Source organism: Mustelus asterias, unplaced genomic scaffold, assembly GCF_964213995.1.
Source record: "Mustelus asterias unplaced genomic scaffold, sMusAst1.hap1.1 HAP1_SCAFFOLD_475, whole genome shotgun sequence".
Classification (NCBI taxonomy): Eukaryota; Metazoa; Chordata; class Chondrichthyes; order Carcharhiniformes; family Triakidae; genus Mustelus; species Mustelus asterias.
The window spans coordinates 126,930-150,886 of NW_027590427.1; the positions used below are offsets into that span (position 1 = coordinate 126,930).

Here is a 23,957-nt window from a genome sequence, read left to right on the forward strand (position 1 = left end):
GATGCAGGTTCAGAGCTCAGACAATGAGGAACTTTAGAAGCAGTATTTTTCTGGTGGGCTGTTGGAAGTAGTAGAGGTAATTCATTGGATGTTCTCAATCTTAAAGAAGCTCTATGAGTTGCTTACACTTGTTATTGGAAGTGAGGATGGAGGAAAGAGGGAATGGGCAGAGCATCTCAAAAACTCCTAACATATTGGAGATATAAAAAAAAATTGACACTCAGCTTAACATACAGCTGATTTATTTAACTTTTAACCAGAAGATTAAAAACATACAACTGGCCTGGAGTTTATCATCAGCAGTAGAAACAGACTCCAAAGAATGGGATTCAGTCCTGGCTGTGATTAAAAGTAAAATACAATCAATATAGTTATTTCTGAAATCACTGGATCTCAGCGGATGGGACGAATGAGTGACACCCTTCCCACATTTAGAGGGAGTGAACATTCTCTCCTCAGTGTCAATGCACTGGTGTACAGTGAGATGAGGTTACCTAAACTCAGACCAAAATGACAACACTTGAATTGTCTCTAGTCTGTAGTTAAATACAGTATTGGTCATCTCAAATTATCCCATCGCACTCGCCTTAATTTGGAAATTTGTAATCTATTATCTGCTTATGTGAAATGCACCCCAGTCTCTTGGTTTCACCTCATGGTTTGCACCTCTGCTCTGGATGTGTTCTCTATCTAGCTTGTGGCATGTCTGCCTTGTAAGTATTTCATCGGACGAAATATAGAGAGATTTACACTGTTAACCCACGCTGCAGCGACACTGATAGTTTTTTTAAGGGGCAGTGTAAATGAAACTATCTTCTGCCACACACTGTCCTGCATCGGCCTCTGATGAAACAGAGCCTTTGCTTTTTAGAATTACCTGAAACTCGGTCAGTGGCAGACCAGTTTATGAGTGAAATCACCGCGGTTCTTCTCATTGTTCACTCGCTCTGTCTCTGGATTTTATCATAAAAAGGCAGAGATGAAGGTGTCTTTATACGGATTGGCCACTGGGTGGCGCAGTGACTCTTTCACTGAACAGCCTTGAGTTCAAACACATCCCGCACAGAACTGGGCCAACAGACATGTCTGGGAAAGAGGGGAAACCGTATAACATGGAATATGGGGCGGAGTTGATGGGCTTTGGAAAACGGAATTAAGCCAAGCCAGAGATGGTTAAATTTTCATTCAATATTTATTTTAAAAATTCAGAGAATATTTTACAGCGACATTATTTTTTAAAGTTAGAAAAGTGAATTTAACGATCGAGCTTCACATTGAGAACACAACACATGCACAGGGAATCCGTCAATATTTGTACATCTGTCACATACACCAGAAAGAGAAAACAGGACCTTAATAGAAGGAGGAATTAACAAATATGGAAATGGAATGAGAAAAGTTTCTTATTTATACATGATATTTAAACGATGGGGAAACTGTTAACCACAATTACATTATAACAAAAAATGCCTCGTACTTTTCACTTTGAAAACTGAAATACCATCTACGATTGTCTCAGTTACAGATTCAGAATGATAAACTGAGAGAATTTTACTGATAGAGTCACCGAGAGCAGATATTGTATTTGTGTCATACAGAGATCATAATAATCAGCTGAGGGAAATCTGCAGCATCCAAAATTCAACCCATCACTTGATCTGTAAAAGAAAGATACAATAATGAAGCAGATGTTTATGATGCGGGACATTAAAGTTAGAGTTTTTAATCAGTGGAACATTGAGAGATTTTTCAAATCCATTCTGTCAGTTTGATATGTGAGTGCATTCAATCATCTCACCTTCACCAGAGTGACCGCAGTGCTGTAGAAAATGCTCAGGAAGAACAGGACAATGAATGTGGAAGCCGTTGTCCAGATGTTACTGTTATCATCCTCATTGTCTTCAATCCAGATGCGGTCGGTGGAGTCTAGGGGACGGAGACCAGGATATGAAATTAGATTACTTTATTTATCCAGGTAATCTTATTGTTATTTTTCTTTTCCCCGTTCTCCTTTTTAAACTGTTCATTTATTCTTGAACCTAATTTTCAATGTATACCTATTCTTAAGCTCAGGACACTCAGTAACCGATCTCCGTAACTATTTTCACACCTGATCTTTATTGACATTCCTTGGACAGTCCATGTCAGAAAGCACTGAAGGTGTTTTCTTGAAAATCAGTTGATTTTTTGACAATTCGGAACTATCCCCTATTGAAGAATATTATCACTGATATCGAGGAACGTTCACTGATCAATGATTGTTTTCACAGATGGTTACTGATCTGTAAACTGTGAATGTTGTTGTTTAAGAGTTGGGATGTAATTTTCGATCTGTGCTTCTTTATGGTGGAAATATTTAGTAGATCGTGAGCTTAATTCAGTTTCTCAGCGTGTTTATCTGTTCATTGTACATTGGGATAATAAATCTGTGGATATCTCCATTAAAAAGTCACGTTTAAATTGTACTTTCATCATTTGCCTACCGTTTCTATTGAAGATTTTGCATTTGTGTGCGTATGCATGAGCATCTCGTGCTCTGCATTAATCTTTGGCTCTGAGTTAATATGTGATTATGAGTGTTAATGTACGCGTACATTTGCCAGTGATTGTTGATTTGTGTAGTTGTGTGTCTGCATCTGTGCGCATATTTTATTCTTTTGTCATTGTGTGTATATGACTCTATTATTGTGTGAAGTCTATGAATATATATTAATGCCATTCTTAATGCGTGCACATGTGTTTATGCCTATTGCTATGTGTTAATTTCTGTCACTCTAATAATGTTTGTTTTCCTTTCTGTGGAGTTGCCGGCGTTGGACTGGGGTCGGCACAGTAAGTAGTCTCACAGCACCAGGTTAAAGTCCAACAGGTTTATTTGGTTGCACGAGCTTTCGGAGCGTTGCCCCATCATCAGGTGACTACTTACTGTTTCCCTTTCTGTGTGCGTCTGTTTCTCCATGTGTCTGTGTGCACGCCTGTTAACATGTCAGTGTATGTATACACGTGTTGACATTCTTTATAACGGTGTGTTGATGTATATTTGTGTTTCGATGTGTAGTAATGTGTGCTATGGTGTTCTGTTCTATGAGCATGTTAATGTTTGCGTCTACATGTTTGTGTGTAAATGTTTTGCTGTCTGTTCTTCTATATGCAGTCTGGTGATTTGTTTATATATATTTCCATATATGTTTGTGAATGTGTATAACATTGTGTGTCTTTATATCTATATTCCTATCAGCGTGAACGTGTGCTAATATATGTATTTATTTGAGTCTAAGTATGTGCTTGTGTATTTATGTGGGTCTGCATGCGTGTGTATCTGTCTGTATTGTGTCTATGCATGTATGTGTTTGTGTTTGGGTCTGTACCTACTCACGTATGTGTATCTGTATGTACTTGTCTGTTTCATGTGTACATGTGTGCGTTTGTACATATTTGATTATGTGTGTGTATGTTGTTGTTTTAGTGTCTGTTTGTACAAGAGCGCGTGTCTATGTGTTCGTATGTGAGTTTCAAAGGATGAGGGGTGATCTTATAGAGACATATAAGATAATGAAGGGGCTGGATAGGGTAGAGGTGGAGAGATTCTTTCCACTTAGAAGGGAAACCAGAACTAGAGGGCACAGCCTCAAAATAAGGGGGGGCCGGTTCAGAACAGAGTTGAGGGGGAACCTCTTCTCTCAGAGGGTAGTGAATCTCTGGAATTCTCTGCCCATTGAAGTGGTGGAGGCTTCCTCGTTGAATATGTTTAAATCACGGGTAGATAGTTTTCTGATCGATAAAGGAATTAGGGGATATGGGGAGCAGGCGGGTAAGTGGAACTGATTCGCTTCAGATCAGCCATGATCTTGTTGAATGGCGGGGCAGGCTCGAAGGGCCAGATGGCCTACTCCTGCTCCTATTTCTTATGTTCTTATGTTCTTATGTGTGTGTGTGTGTGTGTGTGTGTGTATGTGTGTGTGTGAGAGAGAGAAAGAGAGAGAGAGAATGGGTGTGTCCCTATGTATATTTGTGTACGGATGTGTTTGTGTCTGGGTGTATTTTTGTGTGGGTGTATTTGTGTAAGTGTGTATTTTTGTTTGTGCATGTTTTGCCCATGAGTGCATTTGTGTGTGCATTCTTGTTTCTCTGCATGTGTGTTCGTCTGTGCAAGTATTGAGTGTACCTATGGTGTGTGAAAGTGTATCTGTTGTGTATTTGTGTGTTTCTGTGTCTGTATTTGAATGTGCCTGTTCCTATTTCTGTATATGTATGTGTGTGGGGGTATATGCATGCGTTTGTGTGTGTATATTTACATGTGTCTTTCTGTATTTGTGTGCATATGTGTGAGTATGTGTATTTGTGTGTGTAGTTGTGCATTTGTGTCGATGTGTGTGTATGAGTGTGAGTGTGTGTGTGCGCTTATGTGTGTATTTATAATTGTGACAGTTTTGTGGAGTATTGTCAGTGTGTGTATTTTTTAGCTGTTGCTCCAAGTTTCACCGCAATCATTAACTGAAAATGATCCAAACAATACGAATAATGGAGCATATTTTCAATGTTTTGCTGTATGAATGTAGTTTATGTGAGTGGCACGGAGATATCAGGAGAACGAATGAAATCATTCATTGATGCATCTCAGAAACATCAGGGACAGAACAGTAAAAACCGGGGAGGATTCAACCATTTGTTTCAATTTGCATTATGGGAAATCAATGCCAGGACATGATTAACAGGAACAAGAGTGCAGAAACATTTTAAAATTATGTTGCATAAGTATATATGCATCACATTGATTAGGATAATGATACTTCAAACTCTGCAGCAAATAAGCCAGAAGCTAATTTGTACTGTTGGCAACTGGGTTCTTCTAGTAGAGAGCTGGTCCCTTCCAAACACGTTACTTGCGAAGAGGGAGGAGAGTGAGTTCATAATTTCCCTCTCTCTACCCGGTGAAGCAATGTGCCTGATGGTTCTAACCACTGACGAGGTGGAGGTGAGTGGATTAAATAATGACATTCCTCCTCTTTTCATTGAGGAAGTGGTGGTACATGGGTTAGCTACTGCTCCTCCCCTCTCTTTGTTGGGTGAGTAGGAATCCGGTATGTTAACAATTTCACTCTCCCTCTCTCTCTGATGGGGGATTGTTGCTCCATGTTTGTGTGTGACCCTCACTTCAGTTCCCAGTGGGTGTGGTGCAGCAGCTTAAAGCTGACATCAATGGTAAAGGCATGGACAATGAGAGAAGCAGGAACACCGAGATCTAAATTGTGTTTGTTTGTCAGAAATGTTGAAATTGTCAGATTTCTCCTCAGTGGGAGGAAAGTCGGTGAAGATATTTTGCAGAATCCTGTAATGAATGTGCTCTACTCTGTCTCTAACCCAGGGTGTATCTGAGCTGGGTGCACTGGTTCAACAAGGCTTGGGCCCGAGACGTGAAAATACCTGACTCAAACCAAAGATACATAGTGGAAGTAAAATTGAAAACCAATCAATTAAGCAATTGGGTATTTCATTTATCGTTGGAGGAAAAAGATTTTATTCTTTTTATTGAAGTTTTTAATGTAACCGAGTGATTCTCATTGACATGAATTAACGGTGTCCATCAGTGCAAGGGAAATGTTCACAAAACTGGGTTTACCGCTGGATTTGTCAACTGTTCTGTTGATGATCTTCAAGGGGATGGCTTCATGTCCCACCACACAGGAGTAAGAAGCGCCGCTGGACCATTCCTCTGCTGCAATGGATAACAGGCTGTACATGAAGAAGGAGCTATTCCCGCTCTCCGCGACCACCTCGGTGTTCTTATAGTTCCCAGGATTCACTGGCTTGTCGTTGACGGTCCACTTGACGAAGATCTCTCGAGGGGAGAAACGTCTCACTAAGCAGCTGAGGGAGACGAATCTCTGAGCGGAGACTTCTTCTGCCGAGGGCAGGAGGACAGAGACGAACGGTTCCCGCGGATTTGGATCTGCAGAAAATGTACAATAAATGTCAATAAACTGGAGAATTCCGGAGAGAATGTAACCACTGGCTCGATATCAGAAAAATGTGCTTCGTTTCGATTTTAAATGTTTCCATTTTTGACTTCCAGCTTGGAGCAGAGGTGAACACAATTATTTTCTCAAATAACTCAGGGGGCTGGACTGGGAAGTTTCAGAAATTTTACAGCACAGAATCAGGCTCTTCGGCCTGATTCCAACTGATCGGCTTTATTTTTGGTTTTCTGGTTTTTATGCTCCACATCAGGCTCCTCCCTCATTATTCGATCTAAACCCAATAACATCGCCTTCAGTTCACTTTTCATTCATCAACACATCAAATTTCCCCGTAAAAATATCTACAATCCCCAGTTTTTAGTTAGTGGAGTTTGCACTCAGGGGAGACCATTAATGCACTGAATACTGAATATTGACCAGTCCACTTACACTGGAAATAGACACAGTGACGCATTTATTGCTTCACATCTCTCAGCTCACCTGTTTCCTTGTGGATGGATTTTCTTAAAGGAGTCGGCAGATCCTGATGGCTCACCACGCAGTCAAACACAGCCGCACTCAGCCAGGCTTGTGTCGAGATGTTTAAGTTGCTGACCACGCTGTCAAGATCCGCTCCAGGCTTTTCGGCAATCTCTGATTTCAAATACTTCCTGTCTCGGATCCAGGACACGTTGACTCCATAAGGAGCATTAGAAATGATGCAGGTTAAGGTCACGGTCGCCTCCAGTAAGACCTGTTCTATTGGTGGTGGCTGTATCGTCACTGTGGTATCAGGGCACTGGGGAGGATCTGTGAATGAAAAATGAAAATCAACCCGAGTTCCCTCTTCAGAAGCAGGACAGCAGTCTTCAGCCTGAAGGAGACGAAGTTGCCTTCGATATATCAACCTCTAACTATCACCTTTCAACCTCTCTGGAGGATGGAAAACCAGCCTGCTCTGTGAAATTATTCTCTTTTTGTTCAAGTATTTTAGCAGCGGTATCATTCTCATGAATCAACATTGCAGTATTCCCCAACAAATATACCATTCCTGAACTCAGGAACCAAGTACTGGCAGTTAGTTTATAAGTAGGGTGGATGCACTTCCCAATATTTTACCCCTATGCTGTGACCTGTGAAACAGTCCGACACCGACTGTCTCTCCAAATCTTACCAGCTGTCTCAGGAAAAAGCTGACATCAAGACCACCTCGCTTACTATATTACTTCAAAATGGAAGGGAACACTATTTCAAGGGGAGACAGTGGCATGGTGGTGTTGCCAATGGTCTTATAACCCAGGGCACGACTCTGGGGACACAGATTCGAATCTCACCACTGCAGATGGTGAAATTTGAATTTAGTAAAAATCTTTCATTAAAAGTCAAATGATCATCATGAAGCCATTGTTGTAAAAACCCACCTGGTTCACGAATGCCCTTTAGAAAAGTAAATCTGCTGTCTTTATCTGGCCTGGCATGCATGTGACTCCAGATCCACAGCAATGTGGTTGACACTTAAGTGCCCTCATATCTCATGAAGGAATAACAAAAATTGCTGTTGTGATGAAATTCTGAATGGGGCACTGTCCCAATGCAGCAAACCACATGACAGTAAATTAGAAGTTGTTCTATCTTTGTACTAACTTTAATAGATCCCTAATTTCGATTAACATCGAAATTATATATTTTATCCTCGGTTTGAGTCTCTTACCCAGAGATCCGCTGATGTTCTGAATCTGGGTGAATTCTTGATGAGTGACCTGGCAGGTATAGACCACTTTACTGAACCATTCCTGAGCGGAGACTGTCAGCCGACTGCTGGCCGAGAAGTTCCCATTCACTTCACAGGCGGGAGAGGTGACAATTCCTGAATCCATGAGTTGTCCATTCTTCAGCCACTTCACCGTCATTGACTTTGGCTGGAAATCGATGATTGAACAGACGATGGTTGCAAATTTTCTGGTGGTGATTTCTTCACTGGAACTCACGGTGAGGATAACGGTTGGGGGGAGAACGCGTGGGCCTTCAACAAACAAATGTTCAGACGTTACTTGAAGATTCAATTGACAACAATTAAAATTAGTTCTTTTATTTTAGCACCATCGCTGCCGATTTGAGAATTATATCCATGGTTTGGTTGAATTGGCAGGGAAATGGCGAATGGAATTCAACCGTCAAAAGTGCCACACAATGCATTTAGGGAGGGAAAACAACGCAAGGCAATAAACTGGAATGTTAAGAGGGATTGAGGAAATGCAAGACCTTAGAGTGCACGTCCACAGGTCCTTGTAGATGGTAGGGCAGCTGGAAAAGTTGATCAAGAAAGCATATCGGATTAGTTCCTCTATTATGTGAGGGATTGAATACAAAAACAGTGGTGTAATGATGGAGCTGTATAAAACCGAGTTAGGCCACGTTTGGAGTTTGCTGTACAGTTCTGGTCACCACGTTGCAGGAATGATGTAATGACTCTGGAGAGAGATGAGGTTTACAAGAATGTTGCCAGGGCCTGAAAATTGCAGCCATGAGGCGAGATTGGATAGGGAGGGGTTGTTCTCCTCAGAAAAAGAGGAGGCTGAGGCATGATGTAGGCAGAAATAATTCATTCCCCAAGTGGAGGGCTCAATTACCAGGGAGCATGCTCATTTAAAAGGTATCTGGGTCTGGATCTCGAGTGCTTTAACCTGCAAGGCTACAGGGCAAGGGCTGGAAAATGGGCTGAAAATGACTGGATAGTTTATTTGTTCTCCATTTTGGCTAGTACAGATATGATGGGCTAAATGGCCTCCTTCTGTACAGTAACATTTCTATGGCCCTCTGGTTCTGAGCAACTTTTCAGTCAGTAGACACTTACCTGGATTTTGCACAATTCCAATTTTTCGGAGTGCTACAGATCAGTTATAACTAAAGCCTTATACAGTTCAATCACAGCGTCCCTGTCTTTCCCAGGTTCCACAACACTTACATTGCATTCCAATGCTCTTGACTGAGCCGCTGTGTCGAACCTCACAGGCAATTTTGGGGCATTCTGACTCGGTGATGGTTAACTGGCTGCTCAGGGTATAGGTTCCCTTTGTGTTTCTCACTGACGGGTAAGTCTTAAACCCATTGGTGATCGGCTGCCCATTTTTCTTCCAGGTCAGTTTGGAGACATCTGGAGAGTAGTCCATCGCCAAACAGCCGTAGGTGATGGAGCCGTCGGGGTTGTGTTGCTGACAGGAGGAGACCAGGCTGTAGAGAGTGGGCGGAGACGGTGTCGCTGGGAAAGAATAGTCGATTGAACAAGTTAGACTCTTGCGTTTATTAAGTCATCAAACATGTTTTTACAATTATGTTTCTATATTAGATAAAGCTCTTGGGGCTAAAGGGATCAAGGGATATGGGTAGTAGGTGTGATCAGGATATTGATGAGCTCTGACCAAAGTGAATGGCGGAGCAGGCTCAAAGGGCCGAATGGTCTACTCCTGCTTTATTTTCTATGTTTCTATCTCAAACTTTGACTAGAATTATGAACTAATCCTAATATTTCCTGATCAAAACCTACATCCACCTTTGTGATTCTGTTATTTCTATCATCTGAGATCCGTCATCTCTGTAGAAACTCATATCCCTGTCTCCACCTCTATCAGATTAGAAAGAAAAAACATTCTGCTGTCCTTAAAATGACATATCATTCATTGGATTAACAGAGAAGAGCAAAGATTTTCTCCATTATTGCAACCACTATTTATTTCTCAAACAACAGCACTTTGTGATGAAGAAGTTGTCTCTTCATTCATATCATCCACTCACCTGATGAAGGAGCTCCAAAAGCTCGCAATTCCAAATAAACCTGTTGGACTTTAACCTGGTGTGGTCAGACTCCTTACTGTGCCCATCCCCACCTAACGCCGGCATCTCCACATTGTAGTTTTGGAAATTGCCTGTGTTCAAACTGACATATACCCCTTCCTCTCTCCAACTCACTGTCCCTCACTCCACAAAACGAAGATTAGTGACTTTGCTTCAAAAATACCTCCGTAATGAATACTTACTGAATGACCAGGAAACTCTAAATGTGATTATAAATTCAAATAATTGCAACATTGACTAATTGAAGGGTCATACATTAATAGCAAGAGTTGGCCATTCGGGCCCTGACGTCTCCTCCATCATTCACTGAGATTACAGATGATCTGATTGTGGTGCGAGCTCTATTTTGCACCTCCTCACTCCGCCTGTCGATCACCCACTCCCTGCCCATTTTCCCCGACTCTCTGCCCTTTCCCCTGGCTCTTTGCCATTCCCTGTGGCTCTTTTCCCCTTTCACCCGGCTCTCCGCACTTCCACCTGGCTCTCTACACTTCCCTCCAGCTCTGTGCCCTCTCCCCCTGCTATCTGTCCTTTCCCTCAGCTCCCTACCCTTTCCCTCGGCTCTCTGCCCGGTGTCCCTGCTCCCTATCAACTTTGCCCTTTCCCCAGGCTCTCTGCCCTTTCCCCCTGACTCTCTGCCTTTCCCACTGACTCTCCGCCCTTTCCTCTGGGCTCTCTTGCCCTTTTCCTCAGCTCTCTGTCCTTTCCCCGGCCTCCCTGCCCTTTATCCTGGCTCTCTCCTCTTTCCCTGGTCTCTCTGCCCTTTCCCCCATTTCTCTGCCCTTTGTCCTGGTTCTCTGCCCTTTCACCTGGCTCCCTGCCCTTTCGATTGGCTCTCTGCCCTTTCTCCTGGCTCTCTGCCCTTTCTCCTGACTCTCTACTCTTTCCCCCGGCTCTCTGCCCTGTTGCCCGGCTGTGGGCCCATTCCCCAAGCTCTCTGCCCTTCCCCCCCGGCTCTCTGCCCTTTAGCACGCCTCCTGTTCTCCACGGCTCTTTGCCATTGTCCTTGGCCCTGAGCCCCCAGGGATTCCCCCCTGCTCTCCACATTCGCAGGGCAACTCCCACATTTTAACACCAAACTGCCGCTTGAGATCTTTCTTCTCTCTCGTTGCAGACCTCCACACACAGGTTAGCGAGTGTGAGTGAGAGAATGTGAGTGCGTGAGGGTGAGTGATTGAAGGAGTGAGAGTGGATGAGTGATGGCGTGTGAGTGACGGAAGGTGGGTAACTGAGGGTGAGTGAGTGAAGTTCTTTCAGTGAGGATGAGTGATTGAGGGTGAGTGAGTGAGTGTGGGTGAGGGTGAGAGAGCGTGAGTAAATGAGGGTGTGTGAGAGAGGGTGGGTGAGTGAAGGTGGCTGAATGTGTGAGTGAAGGTGGGTGAGTGAGTGTCGGTAAGAGAGAATGAATGAGGGTGAGTGAGTGAGGATGCGTGAAGGTTAGTGAAGGTGGGTGAGTGAGAGCGAGTGAATGAGGGTGAGGAGTGAATGTGACTTAGTAAGTGAGGGTGAGAGAGTGAGTGAGTCAGGGTGTGTTATTGAGGGTGGTGTGTGAGAGTGTGAGGGAGAATGAATGCGGATGGGTGGATGAGTGAAGGTGAGTGAGTAAAGGTGTTTGACTGAGGATGAGTGATTGAGGATCTGTGAGTTAGGGTGGGTGAACGTGAGTGATGGTGAATATGTGAGGGTGTGTGAGTGAATGTAGGTGCGTGAGTCTCAGTGAGTTTGAATGTTTGAGGTGGCGTATGTGAGAGAGAGAGGGTGATTGAGCTTGAGTGTGTGGGGGTGCGTCTGGGTGAGTGAGGGAGGATAAGTGCGGTGAGTGAGTGAGGGTGAGTGAGAGAGATTGAGACTGGGTGAGTGAGGGAGGGTAAGTGCGGTGAGTGAGTGAGAGTGATTGAGACTGGATGAGTGAAGGTGGGTAAGTGGGGTGAGTGAGAGTGAGTTAGACTGGATAAGTGAGGGTGGGTAAGTGGGCTGAGTGAGTGAGACTGGGTGAGTGAGGGTGGGTTAGTGGGATGAGTGAACGAAGATGACTATGAGTGTTGGTGAGTGACTGAGGCTCTGAGTGAGTGACTGAGGGTTAGTGAGTGAGGTTGAGTGAGTGATAGCGTGTGAGTGTGGGTGACTGAGTGACAGTGAGTGAATGAGGATGAGTGAGTGAGGGTGTGCGAGGGCGAGTGAGTCTGAGTCAGTGAGTGAGTGCTGGTGAGTGAATGAGGGTGTGAATGTGAGTGAATGAGGGTGAGTGAGTGAGGATGGGTGAGAGTGAGAGAGCGAATGTGTGTGAGTGATTTTGAGTGAGTGAGGGTGTGAGGGTGAGTGACTCAGGGTGAATGAGGATCAATGAGTTTCTGAGGTTGAGTGCGTGAGATTCAGTGTGTGAAGTTGAGTGTATGAGATTGAGTGTGTGAAATTGAGTGTGTGAGGGTGGATGAGTGAGCAAGGGTGAGTGAGTTGGGATGAGTGAGTTGGGATGAGTGAGTTGGGATTTGTGAGTGGGGATGAATGAATGAGAGTGTGTGAGCGAGGGAAGGTGGGTAAGTGAGGGTGAGTGAGTCAAGTTCTTTGAGTGCGGATGAAACATTGAGGGTGAGTGAGTAAATGTGGTTGAGGGTGAGAGAGTCAGTGGGCCACCTCCACCTCTTCCTCTCCATCGATCTTTTCCTGATTCTCCACATTGATCAGCTTTCTGTAACAGGGATGTGTAAATCACCGGGCAGCTGCTTTAATGTCGGTGTCTTTCTTCAAGAAACACGTACCAGTGAACAAATAGTCAGACTGAGGGAGCTGTAGGGAAGCTGACAGCAAAACTAGGATGGGTCGCACAGGAATCAAACACCAAGTTTACACCAGTATTGGGGAGCCAGGCGGCCCTGGTCTCAGCCAATTCCCTTCTTATTTTTTGGGTGTTTGTGTCCGGTGTAACACATGGAAATTCCAACTTCTGACCTCATGTTGGAGGGTATTGTCACTGTTGAAGCAGTAGAAGATTGTTGGTCCCAGAACAGTCCCCTGCCGAAATCCTGCAGTGAAATCTGAACTTAGATGTTTGACCTCCAACCACCAATACCATGTTGCTTTGTGCTAAGTATGACTCCAAACAGAGAAGAATTTCCCGCCGATTCTTATTGACTAGTTTTACTCGGGCCCCTTGATCCCACCCTCATTCAAATGCTACCGGGGTGGGGGTGGGGGTGGGGGTGGGGGGGGGGGGCTATCGGGGTGGGGGGGGGGTATCGGGGTGGGGGGGGGGCGGTGGCGGTGGCACGGTGGCACAGTTATTAGCGCTGCTGCCTTAGAGTTGGATTCCCGACTTGGGTCACTGTCTGTGTGGAGTTTGCAAGTTCCCCCCGTGTCTGTTTGGGTTTCCTTAGGGTGCTCCTGTTTCCTCCCACAGTCCAAAGATGTGCGGGTTCGGTGGATTGGCCGTGCTAAATTGCCCCTTAGTGTCAGGGGGACTAGTTAGGGTAAATACATGTGGTTATGGGGATAGGGCTTTGGTGGGATTGCTGTTGGTGCAGACTCGATGGGCTGAATGGCCTCCTTCTGCACTGTAGCATCCTATGATTGTACTCTATGGTGTCAAGGACAGACACTCTGACGTATGTGAGATCGAAAGTGTGTGTGTGTGAGAGAGAGAGAGAGAGAGAGAGAGAGAGTGTGTGTGTCTGTGTGTGTCTGTGTGTGTGTGTGTGTGTGTGTGTGTGAGAGAGAGAGAGAGCGAAAGAGAGCGAGAGAGATAGAGAGAGAGAGAGAGAGAGAGAGAGAGAGAGAGAGAGAGAATGTGTGTGTGAGGATGCCTGTGTATGATAGAATGCGTTTGCACGTGTGTGAGACAGTGGGCTGTGCGTGCAAGAGGAGAGAGTGTACGTGAGAGAAAGGGTGTGTGAGATAATGTGTGTGTGAGAGACAGAATGTGTGTTTGAAGAATTATTCTTTGTGTGTGACAGTGTGTCTCTTCTTGAAAATGTATGTGTGTGGAGGGGCGGGGAGAGTGTGTGTGTGGGGAGTCTGTGTGAAAGAGTACTTCTGTGTGTGATTGTGTGTATGTTGATGTGAAAGGGAGTGTGTCTATTTGAGATACACGATGTCTGTGAAAGAGAGTGTGTGTGCCTGAGAGGGAGGGTATGTGTGTGGGAGAGTGTTGTGTTCATGTGAAAGACAGTGTGTGTGAGAGGGAGTGCCTATTGGAAAGCAAAATAATATGTTCATCAGTGTGTGAAAGTGTGCATGGGATGGCGTGTGAGTGAGAAAGATATGTGCAATGTGTGTGGGAGATAGAAGCAATGTGGGGTGTTTGAGTGTATGTGTGTGTGTGAGTGTGAGTGTGTGTGTGTGTGTGTGAGTGTGTGTGTGTGTGTGTGTGTGTGGAGGGGCGGGGAGAGTGTGTGTGAGCGAGAAAAAGTGTGAAACTTAGACAGAGTGGATGCGTGAGTGTGTGTGAGTGAATTGACTGTTGAGAGAACATGTGTCTGTGATAGGTGGAGTGTTTAAAGAGAGATACATTGTATATACATGTGTGTTCGTGTGTAAGAGAAGGAGAGACTGTGTGAGAGATTGTGTGCGTGTGAAAGAGAGGGTGTTTGTGAGAGACAGTGTTTGAGAGCAAGGTTGTGCATGTGTGAGATAATGTGTAAGGGACTGAGCGTGTGAAAGAGAGAGAAATATGTGCCTGTGTGAGAGAATACGTGTGCAAGTGTTCGTATGAGTGAGAGAGAGCATGGGAATGTGTGTGAGACGAAGTGAGAGTGTACGGAAGAGGGAATGTGAGAGGGATAGTGCATGTGTGTGTGTGAGAGAGAGAATGTGTGCGCGAGACTGTGCTTATGTGAGAGACTGTGTCTGTGTGTAAGAATGTGTGTTAGAGTGTGTGCATGTTCTATGTTTGTGAGAGAGTGATTGTGAGAGAGCCAGTGTGTGAGAGCAAGAATGTAGAGGTGTGAGATAGTGTGCGCAAGAAAAATAGAAATATGTGCGTGTGTGTGAGAGCGAGAGATGCGTGTGCAAGAGGAATTGTGAGAGAGCATGTGAAGAAATGTGAGACAGCTTGAGCGTGTGTGACAGAGAGTGGAAGAGAGAGAGTGCATGTGAGAGTGCGTGCGCGAGAGTGTGAGACTGTGCTTATGTGAGAGTGTGTGTCTGTGTATAAGAGAGAATGGGTGTGTGTGTGGGGATGTGAGCGCTTTTGTGTATGGGGATGTGAGAGATTGATGGAGAGAGCGAGACGATGTATGTATTTGTATTGAGAGAGTGTATGAGTAACGTGAGAGAGAGAATGTGTATGGGTGTGTAAGAGAGACCGTATGAGAGAGAAAGTAAGTGTGAGTATGTATGTGTGTGTGTGTGCATGTGTGAGAGAATATGAGAGTATTTATGTGTGTGAGAGTGTGTGATGTGTATAAGTTTCTATTTGGCTGATTCAGTCTGGAAAACACACTCACTCCACACATACTCACCCATTCACACAGTAAGTGGGAGTGACAAGTGAGCACAATACGGAGCGCGGGCCAAGGGTTGGAAAAACATTTAAATCTTTCGCAATTCGTCGCAATTGAATAATTTCCTCTTTCCTCAATGAGGGAAACCTGTAAAAACTCAAGAAATTTGACACAATCCAGGGCAAAGCCACCCACAGGATTATCCGCCCCCTCATTCACCCTATTCTCTCTCTCCATCACTAACAAGCAGTGACAGCAGTGTGTATTATATACAAGACGCACTGCAGCAACTCACCAAGGCTCCATAGTAAACACTGTCCAAACCCGTTGCCTTTATATCCTAACAGGATAAGGGCAGCAGCCACATATGAACACTACCACCTGCAAGCTCCCCTCCAAGACACACACCATCCTGACTTGAAACAATACCTCAGTTCCTTCTGGGTCAAAATCCTGGAACTTCCGCCTAACAGCACGGCGGATGCCTGCAGCATATTGATTGCAGTTATTCAAGGATGCTTCATATCAACACTTTCTCAAGGAACAATTATTGATGATTAAAGCTTCTGGCCGAGCAAATGACTCTAAAATAGCTTTAGAAGATTAAAAATAAGATGCAAATGAATTTGAACCTTCAACTGTCATACCAAACAGGTCATGGACTGCTTTACTACGGAGCATAATATAGTAAATCTCACTTTGTATTTGCTCATCGAACATTCCCAAGGCCGGTACATGACTGGTTAAAAATCATCCAAATCTCCCTCTACAATCTGACGTTTCTGCTCTCTCTGATGGTCACAATATGCTTTAGGGATCTCATTTCTGAGACGCCGAGCCAAACATCAAGTCAAACTGTCACATTTCTCACAGATACCAGTTTATTGAAGAAATAAATCAAATTTCACTCCCTGAAATACAGCAGAAGGAACCAGCAGTTTTACAACCAGTCAGGCAGTTTCCTGGCCCCAACACGGTGACCACGCGCGCAGAAACAGAACAGACACAAACGGTGCAACAATCGATTTTCCAGCGGGTAGGGATGATCAATCAGTCAATTTAATTCAAACTGTTTGATTCTAATTGATCAATGATCAATTTACAACAGAAAATCAATAACCTCTTTTAAATAAAACTGATATTCATTTCAAAACTCCTGTCGATTTTTCATTATGTCTCTCTGTCTGTCTCACTTCTCGAAAACTATGTAAAAATGTAATTTCGCTGAAAATTAGGAATCAAAAATAACAGATTCAGGACAGTTCAATGTCCCCGACAGAGATACAGTGACACAGTAAGGATTAAATAAACCAAGAAACATTTACATTGAAAATCATTACCTGATTCGATCTAATTTCTTAATTAAATGTAATCAACAAAATATTCGAGGTAAAACACCTTATCGAGCTAAGCATAGCTGATGAAAGAAAGGTTTTGTTTCTGAATTCATTTTCGATACAATTAAACATTCTCTGAAACGGATGATACTTTGCACGCCCGTGCATTATTCAAGGTATTTTGTTTTGAATTAATTAGCACCAATATTATATTTTGTTTTGTTAATTGCCGGTTACTTTTCCTGTTAGCTGATTTGTACTCCCTAATAAAATCAATTTTCAATCATTCAAAACTTTCCCTGCCTCGAACATTGTGAAGTAATTAGGTTCCAATTAAATCTTAAACAATAAACTTCAAATTACTGAATGGAAAGATTCAGACATCTGTAATTCATTTGCTTCAATCGAATAACATTGTCATGTTTTTTCATTTCCACTTTTACTCCAAATGCCTTATTATAACCTGCAAACGTGTTAAGAATGCATGTTTCTGAATTTGTATACACTGTAACGGCCTGGCAGTTTGAGGTCAATGAAGCTGCTTCCTAGATTTAATAATTTGGACCATCCATATAATTTAATTACTGAACATATTGTTTAAATTAAGAAGTTCTGAATTAAACAATGAAAAACACAATGAGGACAATTGATTCAAATCCTCTGCAACACTGAAACATGATGCACAAAATAAGTCGAGACTTTTTCTTCAGTATAACATTTAATACTAATTAAACATAATGCTCAAATAGAATCAATTCTTCCATTCTGTCATTTATTCATCCAATAATTCTATTCTATGTTCAGCAGTAATGGGAGACAGGATGTTATTATTAAATGCAGAGCAAATATTACTAATATAAAAATATTATAATATTATAAAAAATTAATTATTTGAATTTCAAGTATTAAATTGTAAATCTCTAGCCAGTTTCTGTTGACACCTTACGACAATTCAAACACCATTATATGAACAATTGTTTAGTGTGAGCGAATTCCACCTGTCAGAAAACTGTGTTCACTCTGTCACATTTATTCAAACTGTGGGATTCTAATTGATCAATTTTCAAACTACAACAACAAAAATCAATAACTTATTTTAAATTAAACTGATATTCATTTCAAAATTCCCTTCGACTTTTAACTATTTCTCCCTGTCTATCTCAAATCTCGAAAACTAGGCAAAAAATATTTTTTTTTCTGAAAATGTGCACATCAGATATAACCGATCCAGGGTAGTGTAATGTCCCTAACAGAGATACAGTGACGCAGTAAGAATTGTAATTCATGATTTACTTTAATCTGCAAGCATCAGTTAACATGAATAAAATGCTCAAATATATATTTGTTTTATTTTTTCCGATACCAGTTTGTTTTATCCTGACAAGGATGTTTAAACGCAGTTTGTTTTTTTCATTTAGCTAGAAAAAGTGTAACCGCTCAGGATCACCGAGTTGAAACAATACAGAAACAATTGATAAACACCAAACCATTTCACAAATTTTGAGATGAGATTAGTGATTAATTATCTCTGCATCCAACTACAAATTACTTGGAAGGAATGCTGCGCCTGCACAGAAACAATGTAATAATCGGGCACAAAAATTGCCAAATAGCGTTTTATTGCCAATTATTCTCCAAAACTCAGATTTAAGTGAATGCGAACTTCATCGGGGATATAACAATTAATGCAAAGTATCTTGTTGAACTGAGCGCTGCTGTGGAAACAGCATGTTATCATGGAAATAGTTTCTGGAATTATCACAAAATATTTCCAGCCGAGAAACTTTTTTGGTCATGTTAATTGTATGCAAAACACAGCAGAACTATTAAAGCCGATTAACGCGAAATGATATTAATAGAAAATAATCTTTTGTGAATATGTAGTTATGTTACCGATTAATAACAGTTTGATTTATATTAATTTTACTATCAAACTTGTTAATGAGAAGTTTGTTTTTGCAGCAACTACTTAGTGTCCGATTGAGCGTTGTAAGACATGATTTATTTTAATTTCTAAGAGTTAGTTAAAATTTATAAAAATGCTGTAATACCTTTATTTTATTTCTTTCACAACCTGCTTATTTTCTCCCTACAAGGATTTTCAAACTCATAGATTATTTGCATTTAACCAGAAAACGTGTAACCGCTCAGTGCCACCGAGTTTAAGCAATGCAGAAACACCAAAACATTTCACACATTTTAAACCTTCTTAGTGACCCAACAACAGAACCTCCTCAACAGAAACACACCAAAACACATCAATGAGGGAATGAATCCGTTTCACGGGGACGCAACTCAATTATCCATTCAACAAAATCAAAAATATGATTGCAAGGAAATCTCAATATTCAATCCAGCAAACCAGCTCGTCACCAAGTATATGAATGATTGAACTAAACAGAAATTTGGAATAAGAGCAATAGCATTGCGAGGAGGTGGAATATGTCCAACAAATTGATATTGAAATTTTACCACATTCTATTCATATTGGGTCATATTTCAAACAGATTTCAAACATATTTAAATATTGGGTGGGTAAAAGCTGCAGCCGTCAGATGCCACCGAGGTTAAACATGGCATGTATCCCAAATTATGAATGCAGTGGCAAACTATGTTTTGGACGAGTGGCATAAACCATGGTTTGGTTTAACCTGCAATTATCAGCTACGATTTAAAAAAATACAAATACAATAAAGCCTGCCTGATTTCTGTCTGCAGGCACGCGTCAAGTAGTTTAAAACCCGCAGACTGTTTGTATTCAATCACAGTGTGGAACAGCTCAGTGTCACCGAGTGTAAACAATGCAGAATCTCCGAACCATTTCACAAATTTTACTGATTCAAAGTCACCCAGACAGACAACCTCCTCACCAGAAACACGCAGCACTGAGGGACTGAACCCCGGTTCATGCAGAAGCAGCTCAATTCTACAAACAGTTGCAACAGAATCAAATTTCACATTGGCAGAAAATCTCAATTTAAAATCCAGCCAATCTAACCATCACCAAAGCAACTAATAATTAAAATGAGCACAACAATGAGATAACAAAACCAGATTGTGATTAAGCGGAACATGTTTGCAACATTAAAGCAGAAACTTTAACACATTTTGTTAATATTGGGTTAGATTTCAAACACTTGTGCAGTAGATGGTGCAACTCGCAGCCACTAGATGTCACCGAGATTAAACATTGAAGAAACGCCGAACTGCTTAACAAAAGGAAGGCATTTAAAGTAACCCAGCCACACAATGTCCTCAGCAGATACACACCAAATCACAACAAGAGACTGAATCACTCAGTATCACCTTTTGTCAATTAACAGTAGAATTCTATAACCCCCATTTTAAGCAGGATCACATGAAACATTGTAAAGATTTTCAGCACAGAATCAACCAAACCACATTACATTGAACGAATGAATTAATAAAATCGAGAAAAAGTATAAAACAAAAACTCAAATAAAACACTGCCTAAATAAATGCATGGTTCTTACCTGCAGTCACCGTCACCATGGTCCCTTGTCCCCAGTAGCCCATGTCGTCACAGTGTCACATTCTCTAGGCTGGGTCATACAATAACCATCTCTGCACAAAATAGACAGAAATCCATCAGTATTTTAAAAATTCACAAGCCAGAGGGAAAGCAAATTTTCATGAAATTATTATTGTACTGGTGGATACCGTTCGCTCTACATAAATAACCTGAATGTTTTATATTTCATAGAGGGTCACATGATCAAGTTATTGAAAACACCAACTGATAATTAAATAGTTATCATAAATTTTCCATATTAATTCTCGCTATTTGTGTAGTGCTGGGACATAAATAATACAGCACTGTAAAGAATGCTGGATTGGAAAACAGAGCACTGCCCCAGTCTCGGTCAATTAGTGCTGAGGGGTTTGTGTATTGACAGTAACTGCTGTGCCACCCCAGTTATCACAGTGAGACACAGCATGACAAATACTGTGCCCGACTCCTAACTGTTTAATTTCACTGCTGTCTCAAAAATCTGATTCTGCCTCATCCACGAGCGAATGAGTGAGATATTTCAGCTTGTCCTGGTCATTGTATTTATAAAGGGGATCGGAATGCTTTTAAACTCTCTGTGTAGATTTAGCATATCGGTAAATATAGATTTTACGGGAAGATTTTTATACCTTTTCACAAACTAATATTACTTCCACACATTATTTCACTGAAGCCTCGTTTACTTTGAAAATCCTGCTGTGGTACTGATTACCAATTTGAACAATTTTTTTTCTTGAGGTTTTTGTATGAGGATTTCGCTGTACTCAGCACTGTGACCCACTGCTGTATCACAGTGACAGACACTCGCACAAAAACTGCACTCACTCTCTGTTCAGTACTGCCGCTCAATATGTACTTCAAATAAACCATTATTTCGATGTAATTTACAATTTATGCAGCAGTTTACAAAACACAATCTAGAAACACCTCCTCCAAGTATCAGAAATAGTAAAACGAGCGTTATATCCAGGTGTGTAATTGCTGAAACTGTTAAGAGTAAGTATAAACAGAGTGAAAATCCTCAGTCCATTATGTCTGTGTGTTTTCTTGGTTTAATGTTTAATTTTCACTAAGTTAGGTTTGTCAGAAGCGTTTTGTGTTTTGGTTCTGGTCACTGTCGTTAATACTACATTTAAAACAAGCACTGACCTTCAGGTTATGATGGAAGTTGCTGAATTCCCTCTCGAGCTGTTCTTGTCCGGGTCCATCCCTGGTTCCTCTCGCTGTGGTGTCTTGCACAGTAATAGATGGCGGTGTCTTCGGTCTTCAGCCTCGTCATTTCCAAAGAGAAGATGTTGCGTGAAGTGTCTTTGGACGCAGTAAATCGATCCTTAATTGCTGGGGCGTAGTTGTTGTTTGATGAAGAGTAGTAGTAAAGCAACCACTCCAGCCCCTGTCCGGGAACCTGTCGGATCCAGTACATGTAGTAGCTGCCAAGATCGAAGCCGCTGGTTTTACATGTCAGTGTCAGGGAGCCTTCGGGACGCCCGGTCTCTGCCTCTGGCTGAGTCAACACAACCTCCGACTGGACACCTGTAAAAATAGATCAAAGGATTAATTTTGGTGACATGATTGCTGACTCTGGAACATTCCAGAGACAGACTAACATTTTGATACAGTGACAATGAGGAATTGGACAATAAAAAATACTACTCACCGGATAAGATACTCAACAACAAACTGAGAGAAATCGCCGACCTCATCTTTCTGGTGATTTGGGGGAAATGGTTGTGTCAGGAACTCAGTGAACAAACCAGCTCCCGGAGTGTTGGATTCCGGTCCCAGTGAGCGGCATTTAAATACCCGGCAGAAGGGGGCGGCTTTCCAGGCGCCGCCTGTTGATTCCCTGCTGGAGGCGGCGACTGGATCCAGGTCCCACCTTCCACACCCCAACAGAATGGACTCCCAGATTTACAATAGATTAATATTAAAATGGACATTTTATCAGCGTCGGGATATTTGTTTGGCTGAATATGTTCAATGTATTGTCTCCATTATTGCTGATGGTGATATTGCAGTTCATCATTTCTTTATTTAAAAAACTAATTCCATTGTAAATATGGTGTTTTTATTACCACGCCCCCAAGAAGAACACAAATCTAAAAATGATGAAATAACATTTTGGGAAAATAAGGAGACCGTCAGTCTGTGTTGCAACAATTCCGGGTCTCTGTCACATTACAAAAATAAAGCATCATTTATCAGAAGAATTGTTGTCGATTTCTGTAACTAAATGCGGAGTATGAACAAAGTGATTGCATTTACAGTGTGGATGGCTGTCACTGGACATTTTGGGTTTGGAGATGAGAAGAAACTCTCACACAATACAATGTTTCTCCTTATATTTGTCAAACTGCCCCAATCTCGAAGACAGCCCTTTGAAAATACTGAGAATCCCGCCCTCCTGATAATTAAATAGTGAGTTGACAGAGAAACATAAATTTAACATCGACTTTTGACAGAGAAGTTAATGAATGAACGGACACGGAGATCATTAAAGTTCTCCTTCAGCATCCAAATCATTGCAGCTCACTCTATTGGCCACCGGCTGTCGAACATTCTCTGGTATTGGGAACACAAGATATCAGGTCTTTGCTGCACATTGCACAATATCACAAGAATAAATGTTTTATCTTCCATTGAATCAGGTTATGACCTGATCATTTCTCCGCTCATTGGCAGCTATGATTGGAACTCTTCAATAATGGAAATCAGATTATACTGTACAATAGAACACGGTGTAAATCAGGTACAAGAGACGCTGCTGTTTAAATAGGGGGCAAAACTTTCAGAATATTCCAGGAATCCCTGTTGTTCATGTCAGTTTGATGATGTTCTTTTAATATTATTTCGATGCATTTTTGCCATTGCTCTGATCTCAATTGACTGGGGAATTGGGACCATCAACATCTCTCTCGCATTTCATGAAGTGGTTAATAAACAGACTTTAATTATTGGAATGACATTTACTTGGAAGTTATACAAATGAAAAAACATCTGGTCACTTTACTGTTTTGCGATGCTATTTACTCACATAATGAACAGGACATTGAATGAAAATATTTGATTAGAATGATTACTATTTAAAATGTGTCTTTCTTGTGGGAATGAAACATTTACTGTTCAAATGGCTGAATCCCATTTTGTCCATTCAGGTTCACGCTAATCTGTCCCACACAGTATTTGGCAGCAATCCAGCCTGCTGTCAAATGCTCAAAGTTATTGACAGGAAGCATCTGGGGGTGTTTGTGCAGTAGATCTGCTTCCTCAGTACTGACCGCTTGGCTGCAAGCCAACTTCAAACCCTTCACATTGTCAATGAGCCCTATTTATAAAGAAATCTACCCAGCAACAGTACTGGAGGCAATTTAATGTTTTAAGTTGTAAGTCTATATGGATTTTACCCATCTCTCAAGAAAGACAATTTATGCAGCTTCTCTGGCACCCTGTTAGCAACAATGATGATTTTTCCAGCACATCAGGATATTGTCATGGATGGATCGAAAGAATTACAGGCAGACTGAGAGATGACTCAGGGAGACGATACATGTTGTAATACATGAACATGTATGTTTGTGTATTCTTTCCCTATCTCGTTCCATGAGATGTTTGAGTTGGTGGAACGACGAGCACATTATGCCTGTCCCAAGTGCCCTTGAACTGAATGGTTTTCTATGCCACTTCTGAAGAGTCAGCCATTTTGTGTCCGTCTGGAGTCACATTCTTGTGAGTCCAGGTAGCGATGGCAGATTTCCCTCATTGGGGGATCAAAGAGGGTTATATGGTCGCCATTAGAATGTATTCCACATTTATTAATTGAATTCAAATTCCACCAGCTGCA

The 23,957-nt window shown here is 42.0% G+C and overlaps 1 gene segment (V, D, J or C); it reads right to left on the reverse strand.

The window, feature by feature from the left end:
* Positions 1 to 1,175: 1,175 nt before the first annotated feature.
* Positions 1,176 to 20,169, reverse strand: LOC144486811 (Ig heavy chain C region, membrane-bound form-like). The segment is given in 7 exon segments: positions 1,176 to 1,658; positions 1,799 to 1,926; positions 5,621 to 5,950; positions 6,459 to 6,767; positions 7,669 to 7,980; positions 8,923 to 9,216; positions 20,079 to 20,169. Coding segments are annotated over 7 exon segments (1,425 nt in total).
* Between the last annotated feature and the right edge of the window lie 3,788 nt (positions 20,170 to 23,957).